We start from the raw sequence: 26,124 nt of genomic DNA on the forward strand, positions 1-26,124 counted from the left end.
TTTATCTTACAACATGCTTTCTCATATACTATTTTCTCACAACGATTTTATCTCCATTTCAATTACAAGTTATGTAGGCCAGAGTCCTAAGTGACTTGTTCAAGACATCATAGCTGGTAAGTAGTAAATCAATACTTAAATCCAAATTCTCCAGACTTGAAATTCCCAATCCTTCACAAAATACCAGTTATTTATAATCACCCCAGGATCATGGAGTGATTAAATAGTAGTAACTAGGAAAGTAGGGAAGGAAAGTAGCCAATGTATGGATTAAGGGTGATAAGAAAAGGAAGAAAGACCCCCTAACAAGAGAAAGTTAGGACTACTGAAGAAAATGGTCTGGATGAACATAGAAGAATCCCCTAGGTTAAAAACAAACAGTGTAATGATACATTTTTCTGCCTAAAATTATGGTCCACAGTAAGGTTCAGACTATGACAGAATGTCTGTTAGGAGAAGAGGACTTTCATATTGTAAAGCAATGACCCAGGGTACTTCCATTTCTTATAGCTCTCAAGTTAATGCAAATTGAGAAGTAGCAATTAGAAACAGAAATAGAACAATAAATAGAAATATGATTATTAGCTCTTATCAAGACAGAGCTTATATTTCAAGGATTGGTGTTGTGTCTTTGAAAAGGAGAAACTGCAAATTTTCTGCAATCAGAATACCAGCAGGAATCATCCCAAACCAGATTTATGATTGGAGTTTAAATTTCAGGACCCTTTATGGATACAGGATCCTTTAAAGGCTCTGTGCCTTGGAACTGCATTAGTACAAGTAATTGCATCATCCTTATATCAGTAAGCGATTTGTTTTTACATTAGTCACTGCATTATTCTTCTTAGAAAGAGCTCCCTATTTTTTATAACTTTACCCTGAAGCCTAGATCTACTTCCAAAAGGAGCTGCTCCATTATGGAGTAGACACAGATGATATGGACTGGCAGCAGAACAAGGACCATAAAAAAAGATGGGGACCCAAACCCAAATGAAGAAGGCATTAACTAAAGTTACTCCTGGCCATAGGTTTTGTCAATATCCTAGAGAGCAGTGTCAATACAGAGCCACTCTGTAATTATGCTGTCATATATTACAAGATATATTCATGCTTAAGTTAATGCTTGCAACCAGTTCTTCTGGAGCTCAGTTCATTTCAAATAATTCTATTATTTGTATCTCTATTTGACTCAGATAATCTTTGTATAAAAAGGCAGCTGAATCAAAGTGATTCACAGGTCCAGTTAATCTTTGACAAAGCAAGAAAGAGTATCCAGTGGAAAAAAGACAGCCTATTTAGCAGGGGGTGCTGGGAGAACTGGACAGCAACATGCAGAAGAATGAAACTAGACCACTTTCTTACACTGTACACAAAAATAAACTCAAAATGCATGAAGGACCTGAATGTGAGACAGGAAACCATCAAAATCTTAGAGAAGAAAGTAGGAAACAGCCTCCCTGACCTCAACCGCAGCAATTTCCTACTCCACACATCGCCAAAGGCAAGGGAAATGAAAGCAAAACTGAACTCTTGGGGCCTCATCAAGATAAAAACTTCTGCACTGCAAAGGAAACAATCAAGAAAACTAATAGGCAACCAACGGAATGGGAAAAGATAGTTGTGAATGACATATCAGATAAAGGGCTAGATCCAAAATCTACAAGGAACTCACCAAACTCCACACCTGAAAAATAAATAATCCAGTGAAGAAATTGGTAGAAAAATGAATAGACACTTCTCAAAAGAGGACATCCAGATGGCCAACAGACACATGAAATGATGCTTAGCATCACTTATCATCAGGGAAATACAAATCAAAACCACACTGGGATACTACCTCACACTGGTCAGAGTGGCTAAAGTGAACAAATCAAGAGAATATAGATGCTGGTGAGGGTGTGGAGAAACGGGCACCCTCCTATACTGTTGGTGGGAAATGTAAACTGGTATAGCCACTCTGGTAAACTGTGGAGGTTCCTCAAAAAATTATCCATAGAACTCCCCTATCACCCAGCGAGAACACTGCTGGGGATTTACACAAGGGATACAGAAGTGCTGATGCATAGGGGCACATGTATCCCAATGTTCATAGCGGCACTTTCAACAACAGCCAAATCATGGAAAGAGCCTAAACATCCATCACCTGATGAATGGATCAAGATGTGCTATATATATATACAATGGAATACTACATGGCCATGAGAAAGAATGAAATCTGGCCACTCATAGCAAAGTGGATGGACCTCAAGGGTGTCATGCTAAGCAAAATAAGTCAGGCAGAGAAGGACAGATACTATATGTTTTCACTCATAGGTCTAACAGGAGAAATCCAATGGAGGACCATGGGAAGGGGAAGGGGGGAAATAGAGTTTGGGAGAGGGAGGAAGGCAAATCATGAAGACTTGAATACTGAAAACAAACTGAGGGATGAAGGGGAAGGGGGGCAGGGGAAGGCAGTAATGGTCATGGAGGATGGCACTTGTGGGGAAGAGCACTGGGTGTTATATGGAAAGCAACTCAACAATATACTATAAATAAAAATTAAATTAAATTAAATTAAAATGAATAAGAACCTTGCTCAACATCACACAGTAATTTTGGGCAGTTAAAGTGGGAATGTAGACATTAGAATGTACCCAAGGAACATTTCTTAAATGAAAATGATAGAGCTTTTAAAATTAAAGTTCAATGTGTGGACTACAATATAAAACTTGAGTGATACAATTATTTAAAATAAAAATTTTAAAGTGCATTATTAAACTTTAAATACCATTTTAAAATCAGAAGAGCAACTATCTACCTATCATTCTGATGGATTAGTCCAAAAGCCTATATACATTTACAACACTTGACTTTAAATGTAATTAATTTATTTTTACTAAAAACAACTGCACATCTATCAACATTACAGTCTTATTCATAAGTTTCCATTTGGTTGGAATGGAGGGCTGAAGGGGGAGAGAGAAAAAGGAAAGAGGTGATGGTCATGGAGGAGGGCACTTGTGGGGAGGAGCACTAGGGGTTCTATGGAAACCAACTTTACAATAAACTATAAAAACAAACAAACAAACAAACAAACAAAGTGATTCACAGGCCCTGGAATCAGATTGAGAGCTGATTTCTGATTCTTATCGACTGCATGACATTTTATTGCACCTGCCTGTGCCTCAGCTTCTGAATCTACAAACTGAGGATTATAATAGTGCCCACATCGGGTTGCTGCGAGGGTGACATACATGTGACATCTTAGATCAATGCTTGGTGTGTCTCTAAGTGCTCAACAGCTGATACTCATTCCATTGTTTTCTCTGCTGTCGTTTCAAGTGGTGGCTCTTTCCTCCGGTGTTCAGTGCCTGGATTACTTGATTCTCATCATTGCTATTTCTTTTCTCATTCTAGGCTTTGAATCACATATTATCAGAACGTGGTCTCTTACTGCAGTCATCTGCTACCCTCTTCATTCCTGAACTGGATTTAAACTTCTGGTCTATTGTCACCCGTTCAAAACACAACTTCTGTTCCATTTCTCAGTGCTTTTAATATTTTCTAATTCATTCCCTCCCTCACCCTCTTATAACTATTTTATACCTTCATTTTTCTTCTCAAAGATGCAGTGTCTTCCTCCTCCCTCCTCCTCTCAGCTAATGATCTTGCCTCCTACTCCACGGAGGAAACTAAAGTAATCCAAGGAGAACTTACAAGTTTCTACCAACGCAGCACCACATGACCCTCCTACTTGTGTCTGTGCCCACATTCGCTGCTTTTCTCCTGTGATCGGTCACTTGGGGTGATCATTTGTGTTCCTAAGGTTTGTGCATTTAAAGCCCCAGCCCTGAAAAATTATTCTTGTGGTGCTAGAACAGCACTTTCCTAATTTCCCATCAATTTCTATACCTCATTGGGTCATTTTCATTAGCTTATAAACATGTAATCTTTTTCTCTTATAGAAAACAAACCGGGGTAACCTGGGTGGCACAGTTAAGCATCTGACTCTTGATCTCAGCTTAGGTCATGATCTCATGATTTGTGACTTCAAGCCCTGAATTGAGCTTTACTCTGACAGCATGGAGCCTGCTTGGGATTCTTTCTTTTCCTCTCTTTCTCTCTCCTTCTCTGCACCTCCCCTGTTTTCACTCTCTTTCAAGAATAAATATACTTAAGAAAAAGAAAAATAAAAAACAAATGACAAACCTTCAATAATGGGATCAAACATCATCCATAATAGTGAAATATCTAGATTTTATATAACACCTAAATATATCAAATGCCTGTACAAACATCTCCCATGAAGGACTTTGGTGAAATAAAAGTGTGTGTGTGTGTGTGTGTGTGTGTGTGTGTGTGTGAGTGTGAGAGAGAGAGAGAGAGAGAGAGAGAGAGAGAGAGAGAGAGAGAGAGATATTAACCAGAAACTAGTAGTCTTTGGACATGACATGGATATGACAAACAGCAAGGGTTCGGGGCAAGGGAGCAGGGCAGCAGTGGGAGAGTGGTATAACTGAAAAAATTAAATGACACAAGGAAACAATAGAAAAAAATCCAGAACATGGAATATTTTACATGACAACTGGTCTAGTCTCTTCAAAAGAGCCATCTTACAGGAAAAAAATGAAGAGACTAAAGAATCATAACAACCAAATATAAGCATAAAGCTTAATTGGATTTTACTTTTGGAAAAGAAATCGCTATAAAAGACATTTGGGGGGAAACTGGGGAAAATTTGAAGATAAATGGATGTTCTATGATTCCAGCTACAGTAATGATATTATGATTATCCAGGGGGGCCACCTTATTTATAGAACGGCCCTATTGAAGTATTCTGGAGAGAAATATCTGGTGTCTGCAATGTACTTTCAAATATTTCAGAAAAAATAGTATAAAAATACATATAACAAAACTATAACAATCGCGAAACTTTGATGGTAACTATATGGACATCTTTGGAGCATATTTAAAAATTTTTATCATAAAAAGTTTGAGGAGAAAAATTCTTGATTTAACCTTTCCCCTCAGCTACTGCTTCACTCTACAGATCTTCTTAGTGAAACTTCTCAAAGGAGTTGTATAAATTCACTCTGCAATTCCCCTCCCATTTTCTTGAACTTGTGCCCTCGCACTTCATTGAAACTGCATTTGTCAGGTTCACCAGTGACTTCCACATGGTTATGTTTATTTGAACCCCTCATCTTACTTAACCTTTAGGCAACATTAGGGGAAGGATTACTCCTTTCTCCTCGAAACTTTTTCCTCCCTTAGCCTCCAGGACATCAGTCTCTACCTGCTCTTAACCTATGTTACAGACTCTTGCTCAATCTCTTTTGCTGGGTTTTATCTCCCAGACTTCTAAACATTGGTAAGACCCAGGGCTTGGCTTTTTTCAATCTACACTTCTTCCCATGCTCATCTCATCCAAACTCAGGGCTTGGAGTAGCATTTATATGCTGAAAACCTGTAAGATTTTTCTCAGCCTGGACCTCTCCCATAATTTCCAGATTGTGTATACAGTTGGAATCTTCTTCTGGCTGGAGCCTGGAGACCATGCCACAGAAGTAGTGGGTATTTCTCCTTATTCCTTCTCTGTGGTATACTCAAGAGGAGGTTGTCTCTTGGAATAGTCTGCGGTCTGGCTAAGATATAAAAGCAGTAAAAGAGTATATAAAAGAGGAGTTCTGTGAATTCTGACTGGGAAGCCAAGAATCTGCCTCTGAATTGGAGATGTTATACTAGATTGATTCCAGGAATTGGGATCTTACTAGGCAATAACTGCTGTTACATGTAACTTGAACACATTAAGAGGGAGTTTATAATCAAACATTCTGGAGATTTCTAACACAAATAATCTCTGGTACTTAAAACTGCCCCCTCCTCTCCAATTTTACTGCTTTGCCCCATGAGCGTATGTAAAAAGTATGAAAACACTTTCCTAATGGATTTTCCTAATTTCAGTAGAGCAAACTCAAGCTAAAGAAACCCAGATTTGTCACCCATACATGTAAATATCTGAAAGATCTCATAAAATGTAAATCTGACTATATTTTCCCTTGCTTAAAACATCTTAATGAGTCTCAATTGCTCCTTAAAATAGCATATAAGATTCTCCATCATTCAAACGCTGTCTGCCTCTCATTTTGTCCAGCCCTGTTCTGTTGCACAGCAATGATGAATGGTGTATTCAGCTTCGCTTTCTTGAAGACAGGGTAGGCCTTCTAATTTGGTTTGTATGCAAAAGAATAAATTTAAGATCATTCATACTGAATTAATAGGGCCTCTTTATAACAATGTAAAAGTCAGGAAATGAGCATTGCATTATCTTGGGCATAGAGCTATCTAAGTGAAATAACTACTCTGTATTTCATTGGTCTTATCTGTAAAAGGGAGATGATAAAAATGCTTTCTTGTGCATGATACTTGTTGAAAAGACTGAATGGGTTAATATATATAAATTACTTGGTAGAGTGCCTGGTTGTAATAAAAACTCAGTAAATCTAAATATTTTTAAAAATTGTTTCTCTATGTTAAGGATGAGATAGGAGATTGGTTAAATATCTTATCCAACATGCAACAGATGGGGGTCAGAGGGGTTAACTATCTTGTCCAACTCGCCGTAACCACTAAGTTGTGAAGCCATGATTTGACCCTAGTGGGTGTTTTTTCCCAAGTCCAGACTCTGTACCATATGGAATATTACAGAGTTGCTGCTTATTAATATATCAATTCTAATAAAACACATAGTCAGGTTTCCAAACAACACAGAAAATAATGTGTGAAATAAGAACTATCTATCATCGTAGGAAATGTGGCCTTCATGAATTGATTAAAAAGCAGAAAGAAAAAAGTGTTAGTACCTATTGACTACAGCTATAATTGAACTGGGACTCAGAAAAGAGCTATGAAAAAGCCAAAACAGATTTGTGGACAAATTATTTTTACCTATTTGACTTATGTTCTATCCTTTGCCCAAGGGGCCAGCACCACCTTTTCCACTTGGTAAAATCTAGCTCATTTCCACAAATACATAATATTTTCCAGAAGTATTGTCTATCCTTCCTGGAAAAAAAAGTTATTCCTCTCTGCTATATTATGGGATTTATTTTCCATTCTCATATCATGATGTCATAATTAGTCTTTATTTCCCATTTCAATAGAGGAGACCCCTGATGAAAAGCATATGTTGTATATGTTTACCTTTGCCAACCAAACTCAATGCTCACTAAATTTGTTTAATTGGATTAATTTTTTAAGTTGTTTGTTTGTTTATTTTTAGGGAGAGACAGAAAGGTATTGGATTATTTTTTTATTAAGTGATAGAACAGATCATACTAAGTCCATCAATGTGTTCTAATAAAATAATTGTTGATATCATCTTTGTTATGTCACTTTCACCTAGCACAGCATGCCAACCACAATTATCACTCAAATTAAGTTTGGCAAATTTATGACTATATAGATGTGAATGAATGAATGAATAAGTGGATAGTGAATAAATTTCAAAGAGCTGAGTTTTAGAGATGCCCAAAGCTAAGATACCAGAGGGCTTACTGACATAAGAACCCTAATCCATTAATATGAACAACACTTATTTTAGGGAATGGTGGAGACATATTTGTAAAAAAGAAAAAAATCATGTGATATAGACATTAGGTTTTTGGAAGTTTTCCATGTTACATCATTATCTATGTACAAAGAAAAGAATAATTCTAACTCTAGCTACATCGTATAACAGTATTTATTGAAATGTGATTCTTGTTATTTTTAACATTTCTATGGTCGATGCAGATAACTTGAATAACACATCTCTTAAAGGGCTCCAAAATTTTGGAATGAATTAAATATATCATAGAAATACTTATCCTGATACTAAGTAAACAAATTCAAGGAAAACTTCTTTGGCAAATTCGATAATTTTGTTTTTAGTCCCCAAACCATTCTTTTTTATCCCCTACAGAAAATAGAAACAAGTGATATTCACAGAATAGCAATATGACTCTGTGTTATTATTGCAACTCCAGAAAAATTCAAATAAACAAAGTATGAAGAATTCGGACTACAAGATCTGGAAGATAGATGAATCTATGTTTACTAACTGTGACACTTTATGGGAACCACTTTGCCTCTCTCAGCACTGCATTCTCCATACAGGAAGTAGCAATATGAATACATACCTAATATGATTACCATAAGAAGTAAATGATAGAAAAACTTAATCGTACCAGGCATGCCGCCATGTTCATGCTAAACACTCAACATTATTTCTCTTCTCTCTCCATTATAGCTTTTGGCAGACTATTAAAAAGGCTGAAATTTTTTTTAAGATATGATTTTCATTTTGAGGGTATTTGGCTTTGAATAACCAACAACTCACAAATCCCTTGATGTTTACTAAGCCTCAGCAATTTGCATGTTGTCTTTATTCCAATTTATTCTTTTTAGGTTTTCTTTGTACATTTATTTCTTTCCCACTTTTATGAGAAATATTGTGAGATCAATAAATGACATATAATTAAATGAAGCTGTAACAGGAGAAGGGATCAGAAAAAAATGAACAAAAATAACAAAACTTCACAGAGTCAGTGATGATATTTTTAAAATTGTACCTGAGGAAAAAATCTGTAATGGCATGTTAATGTTTTTCCAAGGTCACAAGAAAACTGGACTGAAATGAACCTCACTACATTATTCTCTTTATCAGTGGATCTCAACACTTTGTTTTAACCTCACACACCTGAGGGTAATACAAACCATCATTAGTGATCATGGTTGATTATTACAGTCGTGGTTCATGGGCAAGAGTGGTAGGCTTGGAGGTGGGTAGGAGAGGAGAGGTTCTTACTAGGAGAGTGAAGGGCTTTTCAGTTTCACAAACTCCACAGACAGTTTTTATTTATTTATTTATTTTTTTTGAGAGACAGAGAGAGACAGTGAGAGCAGGGCAGGGTCAGAGAGAGAGGGAGGCACAGGATCTGAAGCAGGCTCCAGGCTCTGAGCTAGCTGTCAGCACAGAGCCTGACGTGGGGCTTGAACACACGAACCGCGAGATCATGACCTGAGCCGAAGCCAGACGAACCGACTGAGCCACCCGGTGCCCCTCCACAGACGGTTTTTATTAGCCCTCACATAGTAGGAGGAGGGCAGGGTGCCTTTTAAACTACCATGGAGTAACATCAAATGAATATGTATTAGATGAATAAAGGAATTTGGGATTAGTTAGCATATGCAGCCTGGATCATAATCCCAGAGTTTTTCACCAAGTTTCCAAGTAGAAAGAGATATAACTTGTTTTTTTTCTACAGAAGGGGGCAACCATACAGTGGCAAATACCTTGTATAGTGTTTCACCCAGGCACATGACAAAAAGTGGTTTAGAATACCATGATTGAACATGTGGGAAATTATTTTACACTATTAGAAAGCCATAATAATATTTTAAAAAAATCTAAACCTTTCAAGAACAAACAAAACCCAGGTTTTCTTTTAGAAAGTAGTGATCAGTTTCAGTAGAGATTCTAAGATTACAGGATTGGAAAAGGTTAATATTTTCTCTCTGCAAAACTCTGTAGTCAAGAGTAATAAAATATCAACGAGTGCAAATTCAGAAAGGTACAGTAAAATGCATGAAATAAAAACTATCCATCACCTTCTGAAACACAGTCTTTGTAGACTGATTAAAACACATGAAGAAAGAAATGTTACCTGTGCACTGAGCATACCGATAATTGAACTGGGATTCAAAGGGAACTACCAGGAGTACTGGAGTACAAGGCAGAGAAGTAGAAAAACGTCTTAGAGCCAGAAATTTAGTTTGCAGGAGGGTTAATAATCCCAAACTCCTTTTTCCCTAAACACCTGCTTGAAGGGCAATATTTAAAATCTGCAAAAAAAAAAAAATCTGAAGGCTCTAAGTTCATTTTTCTCTGTTTTCTCAGTAATTTACCTTGACATTTTTTTAGTGATTGCCAAGCCATTGTTTATTTAAATAAGCACACTCTTTCAAACCTGACTTATATGTCCCTTCTTGATTTTGGATTTAACTTATGATGCTTATTTTATCACATTCTATTATTTCCATGGCAACTGTCTTGGTATAATAAACAAAGGAAGATGACTTCAGATGCTTTGTCCTGTGAAGGAGCTGGATTTGAGATCGGAAAGCTTGAGCTGAAAACAGCTAAATAACAGAAATTCACCCCTTGATTAGGGGGTGAATGCATCTACTATACAGAATAATCACAGTCTTACTCTCCTGGACTCACGCAAACCTACCCCAATTTGTGCCACTGAACTTGAGGCTGATTGGTTCTTGAGTACAATGCACTGCTCTTAATTGATAGCTCATCTGTTCCAATGTTCCTTTGTGTGTTTTCAAAGCCCTAGTTACATCTAAACATATCTGAGCTAAGTGCATTCCCAGATGATAAATAATAAAACCATTTATTAGGAATCAACCTCTGTACTAATGGCATGTAGTGTTTTTGCTATTATTTTCACTATGAGGCTGAATGGAGAAAGGAAATCTATATACCATATACACAAAATGAATAGACATGCGGACTTCATAAAAACATAGAATTAGAAGTAATTTTTAAATCTATTTGCCTAATGTGACAATGACCTTTCCTCCCAGTTTCAAAAGGCTTTTAGGTACTGTTGGTCTATTGCAACTTCAATTAAATCCTACCCTCTCCTGAGACATGGCATCAAAATCTAATTCAGTTACAAGTAGCAATAACATTTAATTATCTCCTCCAGTAATCTACACTGCCAAATGATAGTATTTCCTGAGAGTCACAGATGCCACTGCTGTAAGCAAGAACCAGGTTGGGGATACGTACAGAGTATGATCATACTGGTTTATTTAATGCTTTTATTCTTTATGGTTCATATTTACATACAGCAAAAAATTTGCTCCCAATCTAACCTACTTCAAATAAAGGTGTTGTTCGTATATACTCCTACGGAAAATTACTTCACCTCGCTGGGCCTCAGGGTCTTCGCTGAAACCTCATAAGACCATGCTAGGCACATGGTAAACACACAGCAAATATTAGCTTTTATTATTACCTCAGGGAAATTATTTCTTATCTGGCACTAATATTTAACATAGGCCAGCCACCTTCTGATTAAGTAAAAAATATATTAGGCTAAAAACCAAAATTAGTTTGTCTAATGACAGAGCTGATGAATTTAATACTTTTAGGTTAATATTAACATTTATTTTTCTTGAAACCATTTCCCTACCCATTTTCCTTTTTTAAAAATCGTATGCCCTAATATGTCTAGGTTTTGTTTATTAGATATGGATGATGGAAGAATAAGCTCTTGGTATTTCTGAACTTTGGCACACTCTCCACAAAACCAAGAGGAGATCACTTGTAGGTTGCAGAGAAAGCAAGTTCTCCCGATATTTTTGCAATTCTTTCTGATAGGAGACTCTCACTTTTGTAATTGTCTTAAGGACATGTCCCTAGAATCTATGTCATGTAAATAACTTCACTTTTTGCCCCCCTTTTATAACTCATCTTTCTCTAAAGAAGTCTGTGTCTTCTATTTAAAACAGTGTTTTAAAATTTTTTAATGTTTAGTTATTTTTGAGAGAGACAGAATGTGAGTGGGGGAGGGGCAGAGAGAGAGGAGAGACACAGAATCCAAAGCAGGCTCTAGGCTTGGAGCTAATAGCACAGAGCCCAAGGAGGGGCTCAAACTCATAAACCACAAGATTATGACCAAGGCAGAAATCAGATACTTAATCGACTGAGCCACCCTGGTGCCCCCCATGTCCTATATTTAAATTTCTTATAAGTTTTTATCTATTTTTGAGATAGAGAGAGACAGAGTATGAGTGGGAAAGAGTCAGAGAGACAGGGAGACACGGAACCCAAAGCAAGCTCCAGGCTCTGAGTTTTCAGCACAGAGCCTGACATGAGGCTGAAACTCAAGAACCATGAGATCATGACCTGAACCCAAGTCGGAGGCCCACCCGACTGAGCCACCCAGGTGCCCTCTGTGTCCTCTATTTAAAACCAAAACTAACTTATCTTCTAATTATCTAATTAGCAGGCAGATTTTGGCTTACAACAAGATTTCTAGTCAGAGCATGAGGACATATAAGGGGAATAAAGTGTTTTTAGAAGTCTGATATTTTAAGTCCTCATAAAATTTTTAAGAATGTCCAAAGAAATTTGAGACTCTGATAACACAGAATATCATTTCAGAGTCTTGTGACTGAATCACTGTTATGGGTCAGCAGGCTCTGCACTGATAGCATTCAGGGCTCAAACTCACAAACTGTGAGATCATGACCTGAGCTGAGATAAAGAGTTGGGCACTTAACCAAATGAGCCACCCAGGCACCCCAACTTTATATTCTCTTATAAATATTTTAATGTTTTTATTTTTGAGAGAGAGAGAGAAAGACAAAGACAGAGACAGAGACAGAGTGTGAACAGGGGAGGGCAGAGAGAAAGAGGGAGACACAGAATCTGAAGCAGGCTTCAGCACAGAGACTGACAGCTGTCAGCACAGAGACTCACAAGGGGCTTCAACTCATGAACCATGAGATCCTGACCTGAGCCGAAATCAGACACCCAATCAACTGAACCACCCAGGCGCCCCTCCCCTCTCTTATGAAGAGTGAATGAGCACCTGTGACATGTCCGTTTATGGTGGACACGCAGAGGTCCAAAGATCACTAGATACAGCCTCCATCTTCAATGGGCTCACAGTCATCAGATGAAACAGTATCCATTCACTTGCTATCAGTATAATCAAGTAAGCCTAGGTGCTTATATGCTGACAAGCCAGTTAGATTACAAAAGGCTCTCTATAAATCTATTTGTTATAAATCCCAAATGAATTAAGAAATTTTAAGTCCACAGTCCTCTATGGAGTTCTGCTAAATAGGACAGGGGCATTAGTTCTTTTCGTTCTTGTGGATACTTAGTTGCTAACAGGCACATTTATTGTTCTTTCTTTTCGTTTTGTTGAAAAGTATTGTCAACTATTCCCTTTCTTGAGCTCTGAAATTCACTACATATTGGGGAAGGATTTATTCCATATACACGTAAAAGACTCAACATTTCCTCACCATTTGAAATTTTATAAATTTATATTTTGTGTCTCTATCATAATTATGTTTCCCCTTAAGTAGTCTTGCCAGGCTCCATCACTGTTGGTTGGTTGGTTGATTTACCTATTAAACTTGAGGGGTGTGTGTTAATATCTGCACAGCAAATGAATTATAGACTAGAAAACGGGTGTGAAGGTCCAGGCTTAAATGGCAATTATAATCCCTTATTTGTGTTGGGCTGAATACAGCACCTGTGAAGAAGAGCTTTGTTCATATAAATTAAAGTTAGTGAGTTCAAAATGCAAAAAAAAAAAAAAAAAAAGGAGCTGTGGCTATTATATATTCATTTCTTTATCAACTCAACAAATTTACTGAAAGCTTTCTATATGCTAAACACTGCTGTAGATAAAAAGGTAATTCAATACAGCATAATGAAACCTAGAAAGGGGAAATACAAAAAAAAAAAGCTCATGAAACCTGTAGTAAGGACATCTCACACATACTTTGAAGGTCAGGAAGGCTTCATATCAGGATGGATAAATAAAGTGTGCCTGAAGAATAAATTGGTTAGGCCAAATTATAGAATGAGGATAAGGGTAAGAGGGTAACATTCAGAATTAATTTTAAGGGCAATGGAGAACAATGGAAGCAGAGAACAGTGGAAGAATTTTAAATGAGACAGTGACATCATCATATTTATATCATAGAGAGTTCATTCTACATTTACTGTTTGGGGAAGAGGGAAAAGAATTGTGACTAGCATCTGTTACAATAATACAGGTAAGTAATGATTGATAATGATGTCGTGATCTATGGTAGGATGTTATTAGTGGAAAATCAACAGATTAAAATGCAAAGCCTTCTTCAGCTACTAAAGAATACTTTCAGTGCTTTCTCACTATACCTTTGCATGCACCTTCTAAGAAGTAAATTATTTTTTTTGCTTGTGCCAATACAGGTGAAAGTTTGATCATTTACATGCATTAGGACCTCAACATGTTATTTTTTTAACATGTTCTTAACATCTTAAAGTACAGAGAATGCTTGGCATGTTTGGTAATGGCCCGTAGCATTGTGCGGCTGTATTCCAGAATGCATACAGGAGAATGATTCTAGAAGACACTAAGGCCAACCTAAGAAAGAACTTAAAGTATTTCAACTTTTTCCAATAGGCAATGGGAAATCAGTGATTTAATTATGAAACAGATATGATCTGGTCTTTCTAAGAACTGGTGTTCACAGATTTTGGGGTGAATTTCCCATGATACCCACCTCCTGGCATTTATTTATGTCTTAGTACAATCCCTCCCTTTGAGTTGAGTGGGCCCTGTAACTCACTTCTCATTACTCCTGTGACTATATTTTATTATATAAAACCAAATATTGCTAGTGACTCACTACAGGGATTCTCTCTGCTAGCTTGATGAAGTAAATGGTCACATTGGAGAAGTCCACATGGCAAGGAACTGTAGACAGTCCCTAAGAATTCAGCAAAGAACTGGAGCTCTCAGTCCTAGGATTATAAGGAACCAATTATATCCTGTAACCTTGTGCACTAGGAAAAGGATCCTGAACCTCAGGATCAATCAACAACTCCCCCTGAAATCAACACCTTGATTTCAGACTGTGAGACTCTAAGAAGAGGACCGAGTTCAGCTGTGCCAAAACTCCCCACCCACAGACCCATGAGAATGTACATGTGTTGTTTTAAGCTCTTAAATTTGTGATAATTTGTTACTTGTCAATAAAAAGCACAATAACTAGCAATGCTATTGAAGATAGATGAATTTTGGAAACAGAAAATCCAACTAGAAGAAAAGAGATAATGCAGTGGAACTATACATGTAATTGCTATGATGTGAGCATTCGGATCAAAAAGAGCTCATTTGAAGCTCTAGATCAAGTTAGGCAATTAATCTAGCTACTTTATAAAATGGGAAAATAATATTCTCTCAAATGGTTTTTAAAAGGAAAATGTAAGAGAAAAAAACTATATATAGTTCAACACAATGCCTAGCACACATTCTTACTGTGCTATTGTTATTCTGTATCCGGACCAATGAGAGCTGGTCTGGAATAACAAACGTGAAAACAGAAATGGTGTTAAGTTTGAGCAACAGTTTTAGGTGGTTTTAGGTCTTTGTGACTACTCCAGTATGGATAGAAGGGCGGGAGGTAGTGAAAGATGACACAATTTCTAGCTCGGATGACTGGCTGAGGATGATGCCATAACTGAAATGAAGAATGCAGAGAAAAGAGCTGACTTGGCTGAGGGAAGGGTTCTGTGTGGCGGGTGAGGTCAATGTGCCTGTGGGAGGACATCCATCTGGAGACGTCCAGTGTACAGCTGGGAACGCACACTTGGTACTCAGAAGAGATCTGGGTATATGGGAGGTTTTGGAGATAGTTTTATGTTATCCACAAATTACATCAGTGTTCACACACACACACACACACACACACACACACACACACACCATTCTAATACTCTTTCTGGAGAAACATGAGAAATCTTTTCTCTTGGAAATAAGTAAGTTATGTGCTACTTTAATAAGCAAAGCCCATGATTAAACAATAAATAGGGAATGATTTTTTTTCTTTCCTTAGAGATGAATGATGAGTAGTAAATTCCCAAATGCAAGGGTAATATTTCTGTTGACTAAGCTTGGTTGGTCTGTTGCAGAAGTTAGCTAACTACTGCCCCAGGACCATATCCAGCTTACTGCCTTCTTTTGTATGTAAAGTTCTAGTAGAACACAGACACACCTATTCATTTGTGTATTGTCTATGGCTGCTTTTAGGACACACAGGTAGAGTTTAGTAGTTGTGACCACAAACTGTAAAGCCCAAAATATTTACTACCTGGTACTTTACAGAAGAAGTTTGCTCATCCCTGGTCTGTTCTATTAAAAAGAAAAAGGAGTATTCCAAAATAGTGCATCAGTACATAATGTACATAATAATAAGGAAATGCCACCTGGAACATCATACCACTGGTCTAAAAAGTTCAAGTCTTGGGGCACCTAGGTGGCTCAGTCGGTTAGGCGTCCAGCTTCGGCTCAGGTCATGATCTCACCGTTCATGGGATCGAGCCCCGCGTTGGGCTCTGTGCGGACAGCTATCTCAGAGTCTGGAACCTGCTTTGGATTCTTTGTCTCCCTCTCTCTCTGACCCTCCCCTGCTCGTGTTGTCTCTTTCTGTCTCTTAAAAATAAATAAAAAACATTTAAAAAATATTTTAAAAAACGTTCAAGTCTTGGTTTCTGGAATAACCTTCCATTAATTACTTATCATCTTTCCAAGTAACATTTTCTCATCTGTTAAATAGCAATAATACCTCCTTGGCTTGCTTTGTAAGGTCACAAGCAAGAAACTTAAAAACAAACAAAAAAACAAACTGTAAAGCACTGAACAAGTATAAGTCAATGTTATGTATTTTTACATTGTCAGGAAATCAATGCACCCAGTCATAAGTATACAAGAAAATATAAATATACATTTGTGTGTATAATTTATTAGGATGTTTTCTATTTAATGTTTTCTATTATTTGTACCAGAAATATTTGGGTTTAGTAAAATTCATACTGGTACCATTCTTTGTAGAAAAGAGAAGCACAGAAAATTAGGGCATTTTCTTAAAATCAGTTAGCTAATTAATAGTAGCATCGGAAAGCCAGGCAGATATCTATACTACTTTCCTTTCTAAATGGCTATATATTTGCAGCACAGACATATTTGATAAATCAATCATTTTTAATGTTTATTTATTATTGAAAGAAAGAGAGTGTGAGCAGGGGAGGGGCAGAAAGAGAGGGAGACACAGAATTTGAAGCAGGATCCAGGTCCTGAGCTGTCAGCACAGAACCTGATTCAGGACTTGAACGCACGAACTATAAGATCATGACCTGAGTTGACGTCAGAGGCTCAATCAACTAAGCCAGCCAGGTGCCCCTATAAATAAGTTATTCTTGATGTACATATTTGGGTATCTTATGTATAGAATTTCAGTAGAAGGAGCTTGGAGACTGAGCTGAAATAAACAAAATTTGTTCAAAGATAAACTACCTCTTGAAGTGTATTTTACATATATATATATATACACACACACATATGCAATATATGTATACTTATTTGAGAGAGAGAGAGCATGCAAATGGGGAATAGGGGCAAAGGGAGAAGGAGAGAATCCAAAGCAGTCTCCATACTCAACCCAGAGTCCCACGTGGCGCTCCATCCCACAACCCTGAGATCATAACCTGAGCTGAAATTAAGAGTCAAATGCTCAGCTGACTGAGCCACCCAAAATATCCTAATTTTTAATAATTTTTAATGTTATAATAATTCTAAATTTACAGAAATGTTACAGAGATAGTACAGAGTTCCCATATATGCTATACCCTGTTTCCACTATTGTTAACATTCATTTTTAAACTAAATAACAAATAAAAATCAGAATATGTCATCTAAAAAGTCAGAAAAGTGATAAAAATGAGTAGATATGTAATACAGAGTTATCATTTTTCTCATTTGACTTATGATTAAAGAAAGATGTTGTTACTTGTCCAAGGTCAGATAAAAAAATCAATGACACATAAAATTAGAAATCGAAGTAGATGTGTTAAATGGGGGACTGTGAGGATGAATGAATCAATGTTTTTAAAATGGTTTCAAAATGCGTGGGCTTCATAAAATGTGTGGACTCCTGCCTAAAGACAAGTCATTACTAATACTGAACTTGCTAATCTACTTTCCAAAACAGTATGGTCTTTCATTAACTCCTTGTTTATTTGCAACATGACCTGACATGATTTCTGGTATATTTGGAGGCTGAATGAGGCTACGCAAGTTTTTTCTTGATGTAGAAAGATGATGATGGAAATTCCGGTGGTTTTTTTTTTTTTCACTTGTTTTATTTTGTTTTTTGTTGTTGTTGTTGTTTTTGATTTCTTGTGTTGTTTTTTCTTCTTCTTCTTCTTTTTTTTTTTTTTTTTGGTAATGTGAAATTTAGAATAGGAAACCAGGTACTCATTTGTTGACCAAAAACAGGGCACTGGTTCTTATTTTCAAAGTAATCCATTTTCTTATACTTTTTATTTTTATTTTTTTGCGTTTGGACATTTGGTTGCCTCTTTAAAAGATGAACAGAGTATCCATTTCCATAGAAACAGAGTTCTTCAGGATAATCACTTAAATGTAAAATATCTTCACTGAAATATAATTTTACCTGCTGAATATTTTTATCTCTTCCAAAACGTAAACATAGTTTTGGGTATACATTTGTTTTTAAGATAAAAACCTCATCTTGATCATTCACTAGGAAATAAGATTATATGTGTGAAATCCCCAGCTTCTGATAGCACATTAAACTTTTTCATCTCCTTTTCTTCTCTTTCCTCTTCTGTTGGTTCATAAAAATCAACCTAACAACTCTTAGTCATCATGGTCCTTAGAGGAACTGGAAATACGTGGATGGAGAGAGTTGGAGGAGCAATAAAAGGAAACAGATTTGTTGAGCAAGGGTCCTGTGTTGAACAGTGCATTAGGTTATTTAGCTATATGCTATCTTACACCACGGACATGATTCTCCACATTTTACACTTGAGAAAACTTGCCAGGAAAGAGATCTGAACAACCTCCCAAAGGTCACACAGCTTAGGAAAGGCTGGAGTGTAAATATTAACTATGTGCTTGTAATGGAGACAACTTCTTGAGAAGAAAAATCCTTGTTTCTGTGCTTTAATGCTCTCAATTTCTATCAAGATTCTCCTCTTGCCTCTACAAAGTCCCCTACATGTAAGTAATCCCTGATAAATGGGTCTTGCTCAAGGAAGTTTCCTCTGATTAAAATAGACCATGTAACAAGTTCTCCAAAGCCGTGTATCCACTGTAATGAAGACCAGATTTCCTCCCAAGTTTATTGAAACCTCCAGTCAAAGACAGCAGTGTGCTACTCTGAATTGAAGCACAAGCCTGAGGCTCATAGCATTATGACAGTCATGGCTCTAACCCTAAGCTTGTGGTTTCTAATTAACATTGTATCTTTGCTGATAAAACAGTTACACTAAATCTACTTTCACAGCATTGATGGGTTTTTGGAATGAGACATTACATGATATAATCCTAGACCATATTATGGTGTTATTATATTTTAAAGATTTGTTAAAACATTACCTTAAAACATAAATACAGAGGCTACTCAGAAAAACTAAGTGAAAATGTTATTACTTGTCTAACATCCAGAATTAAGATAATTTTCACCAAACTCTAATAATAGAAACTGAAAGACACCAACAATTAATATACTAAACAAAGAGGGGCTCCTGAGTGACTCAGTCAGTTAAGCATCCAACTTTGGCTCAGGTCATGATCTCATTTCTCATGGGTTCAAGCCACACATTGGGCTACGTGCTGACAGCTCAGAGCCTGGAGTCTGCTACAGATTCTGTGTCTCCCTCTCTTCCTGCCCCTCCCCTATCTCTGTCTCAAAAATGAATAAATGTTAAAAAAATTTTTAAAACTAAAAAGAGTCAAAATTAAACATAGGCAAAGTTTCTGTAATCAGTTTTGAATATCAGTTGCTTTTCTGTCCCAGAGTCAGACCCCTTCTTATATAACTTATGTAAGAACTAAATAGTAACATTATATTATACATATGATACATGATATATGTAATTTTAGTAAGTGTTACTATTAGCTTTACATGTGATATAACATTTAAAACCTTATCTATGGTTTGCTCTGGGAAAGTATTCATCATTTGCAACCTTGTACCAGGGAAAGACCATCTAGATTCCAAAAAGCTGAAACAGAAGCAAGTTTTGAAATACCATCTATTTATAATTTGGCCACTATCTATTAACATAAGTTTTCTATGAAGTTGATAATTTAAAGACTAAACAATGGTTTTTAAGCAAAGATGGACTAGAGAATTGGCATGAGGTTTATACAAAGTGAAAAGTACAAAAATATAAAAAGAAATAAAAACTGTCCAAATAAACTAGCATTGCTAGAGTTGGGTCTGTTCATATGAATACTTACAAATAATTTGCATTCTATGTGACTAAAGACTGTGAACTTCAAAATGATAACAAAATAAGAAATGTATACATATGCATATACGGAACCAGAAATACAAAAAGGAACATGTTTGTTTTAAAGCATAAGCAGAGTAGTGAAAGGAAGTTAAAAGGAAACTGGAGAAGTAAAATTTTTAAAGGTCGTTTTATTTGAAGGAATATGTCTCTCCATCTTGTAACATAAGTGTATACTTACAGCGGAATTTAACAAAGTCAATAGGCTAACTGTAAATTTCAAGAAGCTTAAAAGCAAGCACAGCTAATTTGAAAATAGGGGGGTGGGATTCTCATGGCAATAATTTGCTTTCTAAATTTGTCCACGGGGTGATTTTATTTCATCCTTACCATTAAAGATTTAGGCACAAATAAACCTAGTCTCAAAGAAATACTTTAATAAAACAAAAACTTAAAGTTATTTTTTTGCAACATCAGATTTTCATAAATCCATTTATTGAAATTTTTGTAAAAATATGAACTAAACCTTAAAAATGTACACACAAACAATTTCTTAACCTGTGTAACAGCCTGGTATGTATTTGGTACTTTGGGAGAAAATATTAATTAACTCTGACTTAGAGTCCTTATGGAGTCCTTCAAGATTCACCTTTGCCTAGATAAAACCATCCAGTGAGAAAAAGCTAGGGTTTAGAATATGAAAAACTTCATACAAATCCTTACATCTGCCACTTATAAGCTTGATGATCTTGGGAAAGTTATTTAAAATCTCTAAGGCTAAGATCATTCTGATGAAAAATGGTTGTGGGAGGAAGGATAATAATAATAGGATTAGAGTAAGGATTAAATGAGATAACTATATATGAAAGAGCCTAATAGACCATCATAAATGTTAGTGTTTTATAAAATGGGATTCATTCCCTACTATAATTGGTTTTATAAACTAGATTGATGGGCTGGATAGATACAAGAGTATACTCAATATAGTAAGAGTTATAACATCTAATTTCTGAATCCTTCTTATATTTGAGGGATTATATTAGGTGTCTGACTGGCATGGCTAATCTCTCTTAATCCTTATAACTAACTCATAACAATGAACCAGATACCACTGTTGTAACCACTTAACAGATGATGGGAAAAAAAATAGAAGTTTAGAGGAGTGAATTAACCCAGATAAGTCTTTTGCCTTTTACTGAAAAAAAAAAGGAAGAAAAGAAAAAACAAAATGAAATATGAACCCAATATCAAATGACCACCATCCAAACCCACATACTCAACAGGCCTCACTTGAACTATTCCCAAGGTTCTCATTAACTGCCCTTTGAAAATATGCACAACAGAAAAAATGGAAATGAGGGGAATTCAGGTAAAGAGGGGAATTCCAAATCTGGCAATAGAAGGAAAAAAATAACAAAAAACAAAACAAAACAAAACCCCAGAAAGATCACGCACTACATAGCTCTCTGAAAAAGATGCTCTGAGAGTGTGCTCATCGCCTCCCAACTTCAAGCCTCTGTGGTTGCTTGTGCTATTTCTATAAAAGTCTAGGATAAAAAAAATTCATCTGTTGTATATCAACTTGTCTGTTATATAACCCACAGAGGCTGTGAAAACAATCTCATCCCTATAAAAGGCTCCAGACCCACATTAACCTGGAAGATCATATTTTTCTTACTTGATTTGGGGATCCACAAGAACTCCCACCTTTTGTATACTGGATAATATATTGAGTAAGTCACAGAGGGCATCTTGCTCATTCTCATTTTCATCTTTGGGGCATTTTGCTTCCATAGAAAAAGACAAGGTCTTGAACCATAGATCAAAACTCTAACAATTCGCCTGACATTGTAGCATATTATAACTTACACAGGTCTGTGACCTACAATTAATTTAAAATTAAAGTAAATTCAAATTAAATGCTTTTGAGAGTTTTAACAGCTTTATAAAATAATTCTAAAATGACCATTTGTATCTCATTCTGTCATAAAAAAACAAGTACTGAAAACCACAAATGGCTAATGACCTGACAAAATGTTTGCCTCCTTCTTTCCTACTTTAAATAGGAAATGACTTAAGTCTTGATCAAAAGTCCTTGAGGGGCACCTGGGTCAGTTGAGCATCTGACTTCAGCTCAGGTCATGATCTCACAGTTTGTGGGTTCAAGCCCTGCATCGGGCTCTGTGCTGACAGCTCAGAGCCTGGAGCCTGCTTCTGATTCTGTGTGTTCCTCTCTCATTCTGCCCCTCCCCTACTCATGATCTGTCTCTCTCTGTCTCTCAAAAATAAATAAATAAATGTTTTAAAAAATTAAAAACAAAAAAAAGTCCTTCTGGGGAACCTGGGTCACTCAGTTGGTTAAGTGGCCAACTTCTGCACAATTTATGAGTTTGAGCTCCTTATTGGGCTCTGTGCTGACACATAGGAACCTGGAGCCTGCTTCGGATTCTATATCTCCTTCTCTCTCTCTCTCCCCACTCCACTCATGCCTCTGTCTCTGCCTCAAAAATAAATAAAATATTTTTTTAAAAGTCCTTCATTTTCCCTATGGAAAATCTTTTTTTTTCTTTTTATCAGTTAAAACATTAATTTTCAAAATTTGGGGTGGTGGCTCCAAACTGTAATACTGTAACTACTGTTATTCTTTATTTTATAATATAAAATAAATGGCTAGCTTAATTCATTTATCATAATGTATTAATAATATAAATTGTAAATACTGAGTCAATAGGTGCCTTGATAGCCCTCAAATTATCTATTATTTATTGTGCACATTTTCTTTCATGATCATCTTTCATGAATGGAATCCTAAATTATAAAATATTGCCAAAACTTCAGTTATAAATCATGGGAAATCATCTCTCAACAGAATATAAGAATTAAGTTTTATATAAGTTCTCAAAATATGTCCTCTATCATCTTTCTTCTTCTATCAGCTATCTATCAGTCATCTACTTATACATCTATTGATTCCTTTTTGCTGTCATCTGAAAACAACTTTAGAAGCTTATAGTTGCTTAAATGGAGCAGTTGAGAAGTTACTTGAGGTGCACCAGACTGCCAAGTGGGAAAAAAATAGAAATAACTGATATGAAATAAATGAAGAAATTCAACAGATTATAAAAGAAGGAAGGGTGTAGAACCATGCAACTCCATGGAGAGTGACTACACATACAAGCAAATGAAAGCAGCTGACCACGTACCCACACACCTTGGCAGAGGTGCACTCCACACCCGTCGGCCACCACCAAGACAGATGATCTCTGACGTCCCTTCCAGTCGGTAACCTGATGAGCATGAGAAGGTCAAAGTGTCACCAACCCCAAAGTTGAACCCAATTCGGTTTCCATATTGAGGAATTCCAGGATCTTCACAAGGTTCGAGGTTATATTCTGTAAATTAGATGTAGAGAAGGATAAAGAAAATGACAATATTCACTTTTAAGGATATATTGCTATTGTTTGCAAACTGGATGCTCTTGGGCTTAGTCAGACATTTAATAAGTGAAACATTCTAATGACACACATGCTTTTCTTCTTTTGTGAAAGATGTAATAACTTAATGAATACTTTAATGTGTGAAATTCAATATAAATGAGAAAATGTCACTTTCTGGGTGATAAATTGAAAATGTAGTTATTTATCCCCTATTCTTTATTCTGCATTAGAAACATTTCCATTTCACTGAGTTTGACTTATAATAATAGTGTAAGAGATATCTATTTTCAAACACAAGATAATATTTTGGATGAATCATTTGCACATTTGAAATGCATTTTACTTAATGGTTTTAATCAAGATGACAAAGGCTCTTGTGCCACTCCTCTACAAGTTCTGTTCATCCATATTCTGAAGAACACAGGACTTCAAAAGGCAATGGTTTATGTAAGACTGAAGTGCCCACACGCTGAAAATTGTTACATTATAGGTTTATATAAGAAATTTCCTCAAGCAATGAATAAACATCATGAAAATGAACAGCTGAATATTCTTCAAGGTATAACTGAGTAGAGTTGATTAAACAACAATATAATTTATATACCATCCTAAGAAGAAGTAGCTTATCTAAAAATATTCCCAGAGCATGCACTTACCTTGTAATTTCAATAGAGAACCAAAGGGATTACTCCATGTTGATGAGCTACTACTTTATTGTTTAAAAATACGATTTGGTGGAGGGGGCAAGATGGCAGAGAAGTAGGGAGCTCTGTAGTTTTTGCCTGCCCAAATGCATTACACCGAGAAAGACTGAAGGGACTATATTCTGATATGGAAGAGTGAGAGGAGAAATACAGACTCCAGAAAGAAGACAACCCTAAAGATGCCTGAGTGAGTGAGTGCGAGCTGGGGAAATTCAAAAAAGGGGCTGGCCCTGGAGGTGCAGAGGGAAGGGAACCCCAGACCAACACAGGCAGAGGGTGCCTTGCGTCAGAGACAAGGGGAAGAGAAAGAGACTGAAAACACTCATAGAATGGTCCCTAGAGAAGAGATAAAGAACTCGCCCTGAGTCGGAGAGAGATATTGTCCCCCATATATAACCACTGACCACGGGGAGAGAAATTCATCCCATCTAGCTGGAGAATCCTTCTTAGGGCTCTGCAGCAGCCTCCATTCCAGGAGGCACCAGGAGAGGCAGCCCTTCCCCCTCCCCTGTGATTCTGGCTGGGAGACTGGCCTTCATAGGGAGTGTATCTGTCTCCCTGAGGCTGCTGCATCAGGATAGACAGCCCCCGCCCCCCCCCCCTGCACAACCTGGGCTGGGAGGCCACTGCAAGCCAGTGTGTCTCATCTCTGGGTGGCAGCAACAAAGGAGAGACAGCCCCGCCCCCTCCCCCTGCAGTACCCTGGCTGAGAGGCCAGCCTGCTGCCGGAGCACCTCGCATCTCATGCTGTAGCATTAAAGTGCATGGACTAGGATTTGGAAGCGAAGCAGAGATTGGAAAGTGTGGCTTGGCTCCCCCGTGGCACAGTGCGATCGGACTCCAAAAAGCAGCTTGCAACATTTGGTTTGAGCAAAGCTTGGGGTGCCTTCATTCTCCCTGCAACCACCAAAGCGGGGCCTCCAAGAGCAGCCCCTGGGACCTACCTACACCAAACCACACCCATTTGTGCGGGAGAGTGGCCCACTTTTATCCCCCCCTTTTCTTTTCTTCTTTTCTTTCTCTTGCTATCCAGATATATTTTCCCTTATCTCATTTTTATCTCTCTCCTCTGCTGGTTATAACATTTTAGACTGTCTATAGGCTTTTGTTGTCTCTGTCCCCTCTACACCATTTTTTTCTTCTTTTCTTTTCTTTTCTACCTTTCCTCATTTGATTTGCTTGTATGTTTGATTTGTCTGTGCATTTGTGTGCCTTTGTTCCCTGTGTGAGTGTCTGTTTTCCTTTTCAGGGTTACCTCAAGAAACAAGCCAAAGTACACATGCTGGAGAGTCCCAAATATCACTGAGTAGGGAAATAAAATAATCAGAGGCACAAGAGAAACTGAGAGACACCATAAAAAAAAAAAAAAAAACCACTTCCTGAAAGGACAGGCCCTGGAAAGTCAATGAGTCTCCATTAACAGAGCAATACTAACAGGTACACAGTGCATAACGGGCTTTTAAAACTGACAAGAGACAGAAAGCTAGCCAAAATGACAAAACAAAAGAACTCTCCTCTAAAGATATTCCAGGAAAAAGTCACTGCCACAGAACTGCTCAAAACAGATTTTAGCAACATAACCAAAAAAGAATATAGAACAACTGTCATAAAATTGATCGCTGAACTTGAAAAAACATCAAAGAAGCTATTGATACAAAGACTAGGGACTTACAAAATAGCTGCAATGAGTTAAAAAAGGTTATAAATTAGGTGCATAATAAAGTGGAGGCAGCCACTGCACAGATGGAAGAGGCAGAGAGGAGAATAGGTGAATTAGAAGACACAGTTATAGCAAAAGAGGAAGCCCAGAAAAAGAAAGAGAAATTGATACAGGAGCAGGAAAGGAGAATTCGAGACCTGAGTGATACAATCAAACGGAACAATATCTGTA

At 36.9% G+C, this 26,124-nt stretch overlaps 1 protein-coding gene across 3 annotated transcripts in view; it reads right to left on the bottom strand.

The window, feature by feature from the left end:
* Nucleotides 1-26,124, bottom strand: part of CSMD3 (CUB and Sushi multiple domains 3) — a 1,185,533-nt gene that overhangs the window by 377,647 nt on the left and 781,762 nt on the right. For all 3 annotated transcript variants that reach the window (XM_029923716.1, XM_029923715.1, XM_029923714.1), the window contains one exon: nucleotides 23,296-23,484. In XM_029923716.1, coding sequence (XP_029779576.1) covers nucleotides 23,296-23,484 — 189 coding nt within the window. The remainder of the gene's footprint in view (nucleotides 1-23,295; nucleotides 23,485-26,124) is intronic.

Source organism: Suricata suricatta, chromosome 15, assembly GCF_006229205.1.
Source record: "Suricata suricatta isolate VVHF042 chromosome 15, meerkat_22Aug2017_6uvM2_HiC, whole genome shotgun sequence".
Lineage (NCBI taxonomy): Eukaryota > Metazoa > Chordata > Mammalia > Carnivora > Herpestidae > Suricata > Suricata suricatta.